The sequence below is a fragment of the Miniopterus schreibersii genome, assembly GCF_964146895.1.
Source record: "Miniopterus schreibersii genome assembly, chromosome: 1".
Lineage (NCBI taxonomy): Eukaryota > Metazoa > Chordata > Mammalia > Chiroptera > Miniopteridae > Miniopterus > Miniopterus schreibersii.
The window spans coordinates 74,677,610-74,691,657 of NC_138101.1; the positions used below are offsets into that span (position 1 = coordinate 74,677,610).

The window sequence follows — 14,048 nt, forward strand, 5'->3', positions numbered from 1 at the left end:
TTGACCTTGGTGTGTTGCTCAACCTCCTTAAGGGAGCCACCTCATATTCTTATCTAGAAAGCGGAGGTAATAATCGTGTCTACTTCGTAAGGTTGCTGTGAATGCCCTAAATGTGTAATGTGCCTAGAACATGGACAGGCACATAGTAAGTGCTCTCTAAAGGCCAGTTGTTGTTATTGTATTTATGAGTTATTACATATGATATACATGCCATACATGTCGAGAAAGATAGATTCACAAGCACAGAGGGGTCTCAGGGACAGATTGAGTTTAACATAAAAGCCAGTATGATTTTGAGGTGAAACTGACCTACTCTACTGAAGATTTTAAAGTTACTAAATTATCACTGCTCCAAAGGAAAAAAGATGCAAGCAAAAAAAAAAAAAGGAAGAAAGAAAATACTAAAAAAAGCTCTACCTCTGGGTACCTTTGAATGAAATAACTAGGAACAACTTTCTTCTTTTTATAATGCTATTGTGTATTTTCCAAACTTTAAAGGGTGCTTTGGTATAATTTTATAATGAGGGTAAATAATGAATTTTACTTAAAAATGTTAAGTGAGTGATTTTTCTACCACCGTATGTTTATACAGTTATGTGCTCCGTCTTTGCCAAAAGTGTAGGTTATCCTTGTTCAGATTTAGGCTACTGAAGAGCAAGTTCCCCAAAGAACAACGAATAGCTATGGCCTTGCGCTCTGCCCCTACATCAGTTTCAAAGAGGTCTGGAGTAAGTCTGATTCACTGACAGTTTCAAACAAGTATTGCTATTAGTAGTGCTGGCATGGAGATTTACACTAAGTGTTTGATGTCAAGTCAGATGCTGTCTTTTTCCTTTCACCTAGGTTGATACTGGCAGGCTTAAACCCGAAGACAGTCTAACCAGGCACAGGGTAGAAGAGTCATCTGGTTATATACTTTTAAAATCCACTTTTAATCAAAGTAATTCAAATAGAATAGTTCTTTCAAAAAAGAATCAAAATAACAGAAAGATCTAAAAAGGGAAGCATCATTAAAATAAAAATCTATGTCCACAATATGACAGAAAGATGATTAAATGCCAGATTGAAGTGATAGATTTAACAGAATTGGTTATATAGTTCTCACAGGACTGTGCTTGCATACACAAATGTCATTCAGAGAAGTCAAAAGTCTTAGGGCTGTCAAGATTTATCAATATTTAAAACATAAGATAGTTCTTTAAAAGAACATTTTGTGAATGAATATTCTAGCATTAGTAAAGGGGGAACTGGAAAGATGGACTCAGAAGTTATTTTTCTAGAATTTATGTGATCTAACCTCTACACTGTTTTCCCCTTAGAATGACTACATTCCTTTTTGCTGAGAGAATGAAAATAAAGAGTTTGGAAAAGTATTTAGCAATGATGACTATTCAATATAGCTAACAATTGCCAAATGTGTATGTATTATTGGATAAATGAAAACTTTACAGCATTAAAGAAATTAGCTAATGATTGTATCAAAACAATAACAATTAACTTTGAAAATATACAGAGAGCTTGGCAAATGTTATGCAAATGAGTTCAGGAATATATATTTCTTTCCAGAAAAAATAAGGTGGGAAAGGAGGAAAAGAATAATTGTAGCCATTTTTTGCCACTATTTTTTCTTCAAAGCCTGGTAAATTGATGTGATAAATTTTATACAAGAGGAGATTTGCAATGCCTGAAGAAGAAATGAAATAAAAATAAAAATATTTATTACAAAATATCTAAGTATACCAGTACCCCTTTAAGAGCATCATATGTTAAGCATGTGTAATAAATGCTGTAGCATCCAAGGTTATAGTATAATAACATGGAAATTGGAGAGTAGAATTCATCTCTATTTTGGGACATATTCTATTATAGCCAATGGAAAATGCACCCTGAAGAACAAAGGGGAGCTGATCCATACCTAAAATTCCAAAATTAAATGCAATAATCCGCCCAGCTGGGCATGGCTCAGCAGTTGAGCGTCAACCTAGGATCCAGGCGATTGGGGTTCAATTCCTGGTCAGGGCACATGCCCGGGTTGCGGGCTCGATCAATGACTCTCTCATCATCGATGTTTCTATCTCCTTCTCTCCCTCTCCTGTCCTCTCTCTGAAATCAATAAAGATATAAAAAAAATGCAATAATCCACATAGACTATTTAGCCCTGCACCTACATATAATAAGAATTCATTAGTCCGTGTTGACTTTTAGGTGCCTTGCTATTCTATCACACAGGAAAGAAAGCATTCAGTTGTATTATAGTCAGAACTCAAGGATGGTCCCAACATGTGCAAGGTCTGGAGCAAGAATACAAATGGATGCCCCACACCATTTGTCTAAAATCCTAAGTGTTATAAATCAAGCTCACCAACTATAAAATTAAACATATTCTATATTCTTATGTGTCCTCTCTCTCTCTCTCTATATATATATATACATATATGTGTGTGTGTGTGTGTGTGTGTCTGTGTGTTATGTGTGTGTCTGTGTGTCTGGGTGTGTGTATCTTGAGGAATATACCTTAATAATGACCAAGAAGGCCAGTGATAAATTTAGAATTCCTCCAAATCTTGCACCAGTTAAGTGGCCACTTGGGGAAAGGCCTGTACTACTCCCTGCTCCCCACCGTGTCCCTTTCTTACAACAGAATCTAGGAAGATGTCCATACATGCTTCAAAGTATTTGGGTATGGAATTCTGGGGGTCCTTGAACATGGCTTAGGAATGGGGATAGGGATCCTAGGTTGACGCTCAACTGCTGAGCCATGCCCAGCTGGGCATGACTCCTTATTCCATGGGGGGAGATGTGTAGCCAAAGGGAGGCTTCTAAAGTAAGGGGCTGGGCACAACCCCTTTTGCTTGGGTCTAAGATGTAGGACATCCAATGGGTAAATTTCCAGTTAAATGAGTTGTGAGTTGGATTTGGTGTTTAGGTACTTTGAAATCTCAACTTTACTAATAATTTTAGATTGACAGCATGATCTAGAGAAGAGCATTAGGCTATGATGGGCTAGGCTGATCTTCTTTGGATCTCAATTTCCTTAGCTTCAAAATGAGGGGATCTGACCCTTTCTTACATTTGAAAATTCTACATCTATTGAGTCTTTCATAAGAAAAACAAATGAGTATAACAAATCAAAATAAGAAGCTATAAGCAATGAAGAGGTGAATGGATAAACAACCTGTGGTACATCCATACAATGGAATACTATTTGGCAATAAAAAGAACAGAGCTCTGAAGCCATGACGAGACATGGAGGAACCTTACATGCTTGTTACTAAGTGACAGAAGCCAATGTGGAAAGGCTACATATTGTATGAGTCCAACTATATGACATTCTGGAAAAGGCAAAATTATGGAGACAGGAAAAAAGTCAGTGGTTGTTGGGGGTTGGGGGACAGAAGGATGAAAAGGCAGAACACAGGATTTTTAGGGTAGTGAGAAACTATTGGGTACGATACTATAATGGTGGATACATGTCAATACAAAAAAGTGAATGGTAATATGGTAATGTAAACCGTGGACTTTAGTGAATAATAATGTATCAATATTGACTCATCAGTTATAATAAATGTACCACACTAAAGCAAGATGTTAAAAATACCCCTATTTTTCCCCAACTATGGGGGCTAGGGGAGGAAGGATATGTGGGAGCTGTGTACTTTCCACTCAATTTTTCTATAACCTAAATCTGCTCTAAAAAATTAAGTGTATTAATTAAAAAAACATACACTAGTAGCTATAGGCTACCCTTACATTCAAAGTAATGCTAATATACATGACTAGAAGGAAAACATCTTTAGGTTCTTCCTCATACAGAATTTATACAAATATCAATAAAATAATGCCTGAAGAATATCGAGGCTAATAAAGTTCTACTAAACTCTGATGTTTATTTGCCCTATAAAGGTAGAAATTTACACAAAGAAGGTAGCACCACAGGCTCTATTTAAAGTCTTTCTTGAAACAATGACTTCTAGAAACATGTTTTTATTTATTTTGGTTGACAGTGTCCACCTAAAATATTTGTAACTGCTCCTCTGGAAGTTTTTTTCCGCCATAGAGTTTCCTGGAGAAGTACTGCCTTCTTTTGTGTTTGTTTTTTTTTTAAGGATTTAAGAGCTTACTCCCATTCTGGATAAATACAAATGATGAAATGCTTTAAAACTCACACACTAAGTTATTTCTTTGCCTTGAAGGCTGGTTTCACCTTGCCAGTTTCCATCCCTGGGAAATTCCCATCGCACACTTCCTCTTCAAACTTTGGCCCTTAGGTGGTACCTCGAAATGTCTGCTTCTGTCTCTTACTGAATCTCTTATTGGAGCCCCGGTGCTGACACTTCAAGCCTTTTCTGTGTCCCCAGGTTCTCAGTCCCACTCCTGCCCCTCTCATTTCCAGCCTGAGGCAGCGTCCTACTTTATTGGGGTGATTGCATCACTGTGAGCAGCCTTAAATTTTCTCCCCTTCTAACTTCGTCTCCTCCTTTCACGTCATCTGTCTGAAATGACAACTGTCCTTACCAGAGTTTGCTGTGGTCTTTATCTTAACCCCTTCCTCTCCCAGAATCTGCCTCCCTGAATTCCGCCCTGTTGTCTGGTGTCTCCCTGTCTCAAGCATTCTCCACCACTCTTACCCCTTAATCCCTGTGGCCATGGTAGGCTTCCATCTTCTGAAACACCCTTTCTGAAAGACTTCTGCACAACCACAAAGTCTGCCAGCCTGCTGCTCACTCCTGACGCCTCCGTCACCTGACATAGGCCCTCAGCCTCCTTCTAAGGCGCTTCTTTCTGTCCCTCCTAAACATAACTGTCCGCCTCCTCACCACTCTGAACACTCGGTCCCCTTTTTTGAAATTCTTTCCTCGGGGTGTGCGCCATGACCCCTCAGATGCCATGTGGTCGTGGTTTAACACGGAACTGTGTCTCCAAGGGCCCTATTTTAGGAGAAGTTATTGCCGGGAGCTGTAAGTATTAAGCAGCCACGTGCTGTTTATCATATGCTTTCTCTGAGACCGTGCGCCGAGGAAAGAACATTGAAGTGGCAGAAGTTTTAAGGTGCAGAGATGAGATAAAAATGATTTGGGGTTCAAAATGCAGAGTTCAGAAGCTGCAGAGGGCACAAGAGCCTGGGAACCTGGGGTGAAGGGGAACTAATGGGACTGAAGGGCATGGGGAGGTGGCAGCAGGTATGCTGAGGGCGGACATCCTCTCCTCTGAGGTTGTCCAGGACCAGCCTTTCTGGTGCTTTAGGATTCTGGCAGATGGGTTATAGTCAGCCAATATAATTTACTATAGGATGACTTCTTTTCATTTTATTTCTACCCTTCCACCCCCCAACATTACCTAGCATTCTGTGGGGAAATGAAAGAAAAAAAAAGGCAAGAACAAAACATGCTTGGTATCAAGGAGAGTATTATTTACGTGGAGAAACTGAGTAAGTGCCTCCGAAAGTAGTCATAGAAAAGGCCAAGCAGCGCAGGAACAAAACCACCTTTCTGGGTCTTGTAAGCTGAGAAGCCTGAGAGGCAGAAAGATAATGGTCATTACGTGGGGTTCAGTGAATCTGAACGCTGTGATGGAGGAGGGAGCCTCTGAGCCAGCTTTCAGCGGAGTCGAGCAGATTTCAGAGACGAGAGCAGGCACTTTCCTATAATTATATTCTCGAAGCAGTTGCAAAATGCTCACGTCTTGAGGGAAGGTGGTGACAGTACTTTTGGGGCTTTGAGAGAAAAGCTGACAGAGAAATGGACTGACAGTGTGGCCACGTGAGCCCCGAAGAGACATTATAAAAGTCACATAAAGGTGAGAAAATATCTGTGAGCTTACAGGTCAGGTGTGCAAAAAGGGCGTGACATTTCAGACGCACCAGTGCTTATAGTCATAGGAACCTGAATATCTGCTCACTAATAGCTAATTATCTCCAATATCTTGGGGGGGGGGGTGTGCAACATGAATTTACCATAAATCTGTAAATTTACTAATTTTTGCAAATTTACTGTAAATCTAACATCTTCCAAAGCACAGTTTAATTGCACAGAAAGGGCATCGGAGTGATGTGCGATTTCTGAAATAACTGTTTCCAAGCATTCTCAGCATCGGGAAACTGCCTGAACACTTTAAAGAAAAGAGACTTATCAGTCACTACAAATGGGGATGACACAAAAAAGTTAATTCTTGTCTCAGTTCATGGATAAGTGTTTTGGAGGATGTGGTTTGTGTGGTTTTTCTTTTTCTTGCTAAAATTGTGATAATTGCCAGCACTCCCAACTCAACTGGAGGGTTTATGGACGAAAAAAGTGTTGCTGAGAGCTTCAGATGGGGCCGTTTCTGAATAAAATGCTTGAAAGTAAAAGCCTTCTGGCAATCTTAGGTGGCTTTTTTGCTTTCAAACCATGGAAATATCAGAATGACATACTTTTTAAAAGACTGCTGTGTTGAGGAGCCTTTCTTTTATTTCAAATAATAAAATCTTGCATTTAGTACGGCACTTTCTCCATGAGGGATTCAAAGTTCTCTGCAAGGGCTATTTTTTTTAAACATTATCTTTTTGGAGGCCCAAAGAGGACTAGGATACAAAGAAACGTTAGGTGACTTGTTGAAAGTCATACAAAGCGTCAGGCATAGATTCATAACCTGAAACCGTAAGCAGAGGGATGACCACGGTGAGGTTGGCCCAAAGTCAAGTGTTGTGTGTTCTATAAATGGAAAGTGAAACTCAGTTTTCTTTTTCATATTAGAGAACTTTCAAAGTAATACTGAGAAGGTTCAACTGATTCACACAGGCAGTGTGGAAGTCAAGCGCAGCGGTGTAAACGGGAATTCACACCAGCATCCTGGCTCCTGACGTGGTGCTGGGAAGCTGCTTACAGAGACCTGCAAAACCATGGCGCGTGCAACCCGAGGAGGGCCCCGAGGTGGCCTCATACCATCTAACAGTTCTTTTAGGTGTGGGGTGTAACACTTCTTAAGTTACTTGGAGGCAGACTGGAGTACAGGCAGACCTTTCAGAATTCAAAGGAGACACAAAGGTAGGCCAGAGTTCACTTACTTTCTAAGGAAAACAGTTTCAAAACAACAACACAACACGACACAACACAGTATTCTCATAGTGTTTGAGGCATGTTTCCAAACTAATTTTGGAACTAAACCCTCTTATTTTTCTATAGTGTTATCAGAGATAAATCAGAGAAACTTTGGATACTTGAATTACTGATCTTTCTTTTGCTCTAGCATAATTAAAAGGAGAGGGAAATTATTTTTCTCAGTGTTTTGTCTTCCCTGAAGGTCAACATTTAGTTACTATAGAGATGACACGTCGCTAAGACACCTACATGGTCTGAATATACAGGAAGCCAATATGTCAACACAGAGACACACTGTTCCCTGGTACCAGGTGAATGGTCTTAGGCAAAGTTCATTATTCTAAGCCTCAGTTTTCTCATGGGCAAAAGAGGAAGAATAATATCAACTTCACTGGGGTTAACAGAATTAAATGAGATTAATATTTAAAGTTCCTAGGAAACTATCTGGCACAAAATAGACTCAATAAAAGTAGGCTTTTTAAGTCATATTTTTCTGTATTTTAAAATATATGTTGGAGTAGAGATGGCTGGTTGCCTACCTTTCTTTCTTAGGAAAAAGTTTTGTTCTGGATGGCAAAGTGCCCAGCTGAAAGATAAAGTTTTCCAGCTTTCCCTGTAGCTATAGAAGAGTCAGAGATATGTGAGCAGACATTTTTTGTGGGCCTATGGAAAAGTGATTTTAATAAATGAAAGAAAGCTGTCATGGCCTTGTCTTCTCCTTTCCCTCTTCCTCCTGCTTTCTGACTGGAACATGGTTGTGAGGGCTGGGCTCCAGCAGCCATATTAGGCTGAGGAGTACCCTTGAGGATGGAAGCCCAGTGCTGTGGATAATGGAACAGAGAGCAGATGGTGCCTGGATCTCTGATGAGTGACACCATGGAACTGTCATACTTGCTCTGAACCACACGTCTCACTTCTTCTATATGACGAGATAAACACTTCTATCTCATTTAAGTCATTGCTATTTTCTGTCCTCATTACTAGCAGTCAATGCAATTTCTAATCTACACACGTTATTTCACAATTAGGCAATTCTGAGCTTGGGAGATAGCTTCTAATACAGGTTAAAAAAATAATTTTATCAAGAAAGGCAATAGTGCATCTAATTATTAATGGTATCTTAAAAATCAATAAAGCAGAATATTATTTTTCCAAGTTAGGTAAGACTTTAAGAAATGTATTTACTAATTAGGATTAGTTAAGGAAAAAGAAATTGCTTTGTAATTTAATCACCATATAGTTTTATAGTCTCGCTTCTTTTGGGGAAACATACAGAACTTATAGACAGTAGGTGTCCAGGAAAAATTTGTTGAATTCATTTAACAGTGACCTTCTAAAGTCATTTGTGAAGTGTATTTTCAAGGTTTTATGACTAATGAATTTGTTTCTAATAGTTTTAATTTTACTTGTTAGTAAAGTTAAAAGATTTATGACAATTATTTTTATAGATAAAATTTTCTTGTGGACTTTCTATATTTCGACTTTTTTTTAAAAAATATATCTTTATTGATTTCAGAGAGAGGAAAGGAGAGGGAGAGAGAGACAGAAACATCAATGATGAGAGAGTCATTGATCGAGCCCGCAACCCGGGCATGTGCCCTGACTGGGAATCAAACCCCGATCGCCTGGATCCCAGGTCGACGCTCAACCACTGAGCCACGCCCGGCCGGGCTATATTTCTACTTTTGAAAATATGTAAATAATGGAAAATAGATATTGAACATATGGGTTTAAAATGCAGTGTGTATGTGAAAGTTAGCTGGCGTACATACTGAATCCTGATACTAAGAGGGACCATGCAATTCAAGACATACGGGCTTTCGCATGAGACACAGAAAATCAAATACTAAAAAATAATAAATGTTAGTACGAAATAGAGAAAAGAACAAAAAGTCCTTTCCTCCTCCTACTAAGGCAACAGCCTCTCATCCTGGTGATTTATACTAGACTCTGATGCCAGTGATTTATGTCAGAGCCTGAAGGAAGTACAAAGTTATCTTGATCTGACACTGAGAAAATTAATTTCAAAGATTCTTTCCTTTTGTGCCTCGTTCAGATTCAGGTTCAGATTCAACTGATACTGTCTTTCACACCTATGTCCTAGGCTGTGCTTTCACACACGGTATGTGGCTCCCACCCACAGCCCCTCTGCGAGGTGACTCCTACTAACTCCCTACCCCATGCTGGGGAGGAGGAGCCTGGGCCCTGCTGAGAGGCGATTGAGCTGGGACTCAAGTTCTTCAGAGTCCCAATCCACAGCTATTTTCACTCTTCATAGCTCCTTAAATGACTTTACCATATTTTCACACTCCAACAGGTCATGTGCCTCTCATATATGAACTTTAAGAGCCTTTAATGATTTAACCCACATACCCTGACAGATCACAAGGGAGTCCTGCTCTCGGAATCTTCTGAATGATCTGGCATCCAACAGTTGGGCTCTTTGGAGGCAGGGAGCAAATAAATAAGTTTTTCCAAAAAAATAACAATTCTCTAGAAAAGTAAATAGTCATTTATCTTATCTAATGTCTTTATAAGTAAAGGTGACTGTCCCCTCAAAAAGGCCATTTTTAAAATGTCCCCAGAGCACATTATCATTCATGTCAGTGGTGGTTTTATACACTCAACTGTGGTATTTGATTGGTTACTTTGTTTGAGATGCCAGGTCTGAAGAATAGGTCAGGACATCTTAGAAGCATCTCAAGGTCCTTCAGGAAGTGTGATGTGAGCTTTTTCCCCCTCCATCCTTATTTCCAAAAGGACTCAATGCCTTGAAATCTAAGTAGCGAGCTAGTCACGTTTGACATCTGTGCACACTCTCTGCCACCTTTTCTCACGCATTGGCCTCCCTGTTCTATCTAGTAAAGCACTGTGGCTGCACAGAACCTACAGGATCTGCTGTGCAGGGAAGGAGGCGAGCACTGCCTGAAGCCCTGAGAGATAAGCAGAGAAGGGAATATACCCATTTATACAAAGTGGGATTCATAACAGCCTTCCCCATAAGATACAAGGACAATCATACATCATCAACATAGCAAACAAACAAGCAAAACCCAGTGGAGAAAAGGTACGAAGCTCCACTTGATTACATAATGCCCCTAGAAGCCTGGTTTGAAGTGTATTTAGCATTTATATAAGCCTCACAATATTTCAAGAGTAACAGTGAGATTGTGGGCAGTACCAGGGTGCCCAGCAAATCCTGAGCACAGACTGGGAGAGCGGGACAGAGTTCCTCACTTCGCCTTTGGGTAACATAGGGACACCATCCCAGACCAGTGGGTATTTATGATCTCCAGAAGGAAATTTCTGGTGGATAATCTCTCTCACTCAGTATCAGAAATTCCAAACTCCTTCCTGCTGCAGAAAATCAGCCTACTTTCTCTTAAGCAGCTTCTCATTACCCCTTTATTCCTTCCTGCTTCCCGTGGCCCCCACCTGTCTCCTGCCCCCAAAGCCTTCCTGCCCTATTCAAATTCCAGTTTCTAGGTTTCCAGCTCTGGTGCTTCAGGTGTGCGTTCTGCAATGTAACTTCAGTCACCCTGCTAGAAGCAGCTCTCTTGCATCTCTCAGTAGAGTGGAATTCTCTAATTCCTTGAGGTCAGGAACTGTATCGTACATTTCCCTAGCCTCCGCAGGGCTTTGACGATGGTATACGTTTAGGAAGTCCTATTTCAGGATCTGGTTTCTCCCTACTTTAGCTAAGTATATTTATTCATTGATTCCTTCATTACACATTTGTTGAGCGCCTACTGGGAGCCGGAGAAGTGGGGAGGAAAGCCCTAGTAGCCGTCCACATTTTCTGATCAATTCCCAGTTTCGCAGCCGTTACTCTCTGTGGCTGGGGGCGGCTCAGGGGCCCTCCGTATTCACAGTTACACTGAGGTAGTACATTATCGAAACTACAAGGCTCGAAACAGAAAGAGAGGAAAACCCTTCGTGTTCTTCGGACCTTAGCCACATGATCCCTTCTTATTCTGGGCGATGTATGATGGGGCCGGGGTGAGGGAGGGTAGAAAAATGAAAAGAGAAAATCATGATGCTTGTGCACGAGGACTGATCTGCAAGGATGTTCACCCGGGTGTTATTTAAATCAGAACAGAGAATTAGAAACGTTCTAATTAGGTAGGTCGTGCGACAGAGAAATATCCACACCTATGAGGAAATGTATTAAAAATATGGGTTACAGAACAGTTGATGTTTATAATCGGTTGCTGTTCTTATTTTAAAAAAATCCACTGGGGGAAAGTCTAGAAAGATAAACTTCAAAGTATTAATGGTGACTATACGCAAGGGGTGGGGTTATAAATGATTTTCTTCTTTGAGTGTATAAGCATTTTACAATTTTTCTAAAAATGATACAATTTGAGTGAGGAAAAAAAGCAATTAAATTTTTTTTAAGGGAAAAGGAGACCAGGACAAGAATCCCCCAGAACAGGTGAGTTTTTTGACAAAATGCACCCTCACTCTCAGTGCTCTGGCCTTCGATCCTTGCTCCTTGAGGAAGCCCACTGTGCAGGCCGCTCCCCCGCTCGCCCAATAAAGAAGATAGCGGTGCGCGTGCATGCTGATCTGTTTTCCAGCGTCTGTCTCTTCAAATAGATGTACGTAGCTGAATGAACAGGGGTCACATATTTTCCCCCTCACAAAACACTGCATTGTCAAACAAGTCACAAACTGCTATGAATCCTAGTTGTACTATAAGTTAAACCAAATTCTAAAAAACCAAGCAAACAGAAAAACCAATCCAGAAGTGAAGCCCTTTCCCAACTGACTACATTAAAAAAATCCCTAAGTATTTAGAGGAGAGGACACCTGTTTGGATGGATGGAAGGGGGACTGAAAGGTAAAGAAGAAAGATATGGAGATGTGCCCACATCTCACAATGAGGGTGCCAGCCGGGCACCGTGCTGGGATAGGCAGGCTTACCCGGGCTGGGGGACAGAGGGTTGTCTGCCCAGATGCCATACCTTGGTCTGGAATGTACAGAACATGTGTGTCAGGAACGGATGCTCCCAGGCCAAGGAGAGAACTCTCTTCTCTACCATTGTGCACTCAACGTCGTCATCCATCAGAACCACATCCTTCTTTAGGGCTTTTATTGCGAAAAATTGGTTGGTTTTCTTGAACTCTGCTAGGAAGACCTAGAAGGAAGGGGAAGAGGCAACTTCCCTTTAGAATCTGGAGTCACACTCATTCAGGAAGGGACAGGCTGTGAGAGATGTTGGGTGACGAAGGCGTCTTCCTGCTCCAACCCCCTTCATCTCCTTTATGCAGACAAAATAGAACACTTCACTGGTTTAGGATGTCACCTGACAGTTTCATATTCTCTTCGTACCTTTCCAAGCGTTTCACAAAAACAACTGTGCAACTGGATGGGTTATTCTCAGTTCCTGTCTGCCCAGGGACCTGAGTAAGTTTATAATAAAAATCCACAGAGACAAATGTGTACTGATCGAAGCAGCAGCGAGTAGTGGAGAGGCGGACACGATTGTACTCTAAACATCACTGCAAATGATAATAAAACCTTCTCCAAGAATTACTCAGTTTTTCAAGGCCAAAAAGAATCCATGAGGGATAGAGCTCTCCTTGTGTGCTTGAAGAAGGTACACCATCTGACCTGATGGCACAACAACCAATCCCATTTTTGGGACCTACTATGCATCAGGCATTCTGCTTTGTACTTTCCATGTGCTACCTCATTTTATTATCTTTTAATTGTTAGCTGAGAACACTCTGCAAGACAGACAGGAATAATAATAATAAAAAAACTGGGTTCAAAGAGTAACTTAAGTTTCTCAGATTCGTGGAGCTACTCAGTGGAAAATCTAACTCCGGAGTTTACTTTTCCCACTTGGTGTCATGAATCACACATGAAAGGACACCAGATGGCACCTAATGGAGAGTTTCTGCAGCTCTCGCCTTTGTAAGCGATGCAGCAACAGCCGACTAGCAGTTGGGAGGACATGGCATTTGGAGACAGAAAACTCCAGCTTGGGGCTCATTTCACAGACATTTACTAGCTGTGGGAATGTGGGCAAACCAGTTAACCTCTCTGGGCTTCAGTCTCCTAATGTGTAAAGAGAGAACTGTCACCATATTCTCTAGCTTATAGGACCACTGTGAAAATCAAATGAGACACCACATGGGAAAGTGATTCGTGAACTATAAAATGCTCTCTAAATGACAGATGCTAAGGATACTTGTCATTTGTTTCTTTTAGTGACTTTTAGGGAGAGTTGAAGTCAATGCTGCTAAACCAGAAATGAAAATGCATGTGTTTATGTTTAAAATAATATAGTGCAGATATATAGCTTTGGGATAGCTGGCTTGATGGAGGGGAAAGAGCTTAGATGAGAATTCTGGCAAATGAGTACAGTGCATAGCTCCAGAAAACCTACAGTTTGTTCTCCTGGGCCTAAAAGCAGATACAGAACAAGAATGTAGAAGCTACTATTTTGGTGAGGAGCCATACTTCCTATATAGAGCGCAAAGAAAGAAGAACAAGTTCTGGCATATTCTCAGTGTTGTCCTGTGTTGCTTTGGTGCTTGTTCTCCTCTAGATGGGTCCCACCATACAGTCCTCCCAGAGTGTAGGGGCCCTGGGTGCTGATGGCAAGGACACAAAGCAGACGATATCTGAAGCTCTCACTTGTCCCTTGGGATATTCACTAAGGCCTATAGGTTCAACTTAATGTCTTTCTTATTAACCATGTTCAAGTGAAACAATCCACACAGGAATAAAGAAAGATAAACATTTCATTCACAATTAAAATGACTTTTTTGGTAATTGCTTCTTTCAATAAAACATCCCAAAACCAGCCATAAAGTAAGAAGCTGGAAAGGTAATTTTCATCTCTATAACATGCTTTCAATTTTTGGTAACAGGTTATGATTGCACATTAATTGATGCTAAATTACAGTGAAGACTGGCTGTAAAATTGCCTATTACACTCAGATTAACACCAAATGAGC

The 14,048-nt window shown here is 40.6% G+C and overlaps 1 protein-coding gene across 4 annotated transcripts in view; it reads right to left on the minus strand.

Annotated features, from left to right (window-relative positions):
- Window positions 1-14,048, minus strand: part of PRKCQ (protein kinase C theta) — a 118,272-nt gene that overhangs the window by 25,987 nt on the left and 78,237 nt on the right. For all 4 annotated transcript variants that reach the window (XM_081141545.1, XM_081141544.1, XM_081141547.1 and 1 more), the window contains one exon: window positions 12,044-12,217. In XM_081141545.1, coding sequence (XP_080997671.1) covers window positions 12,044-12,217 — 174 coding nt within the window. The remainder of the gene's footprint in view (window positions 1-12,043; window positions 12,218-14,048) is intronic.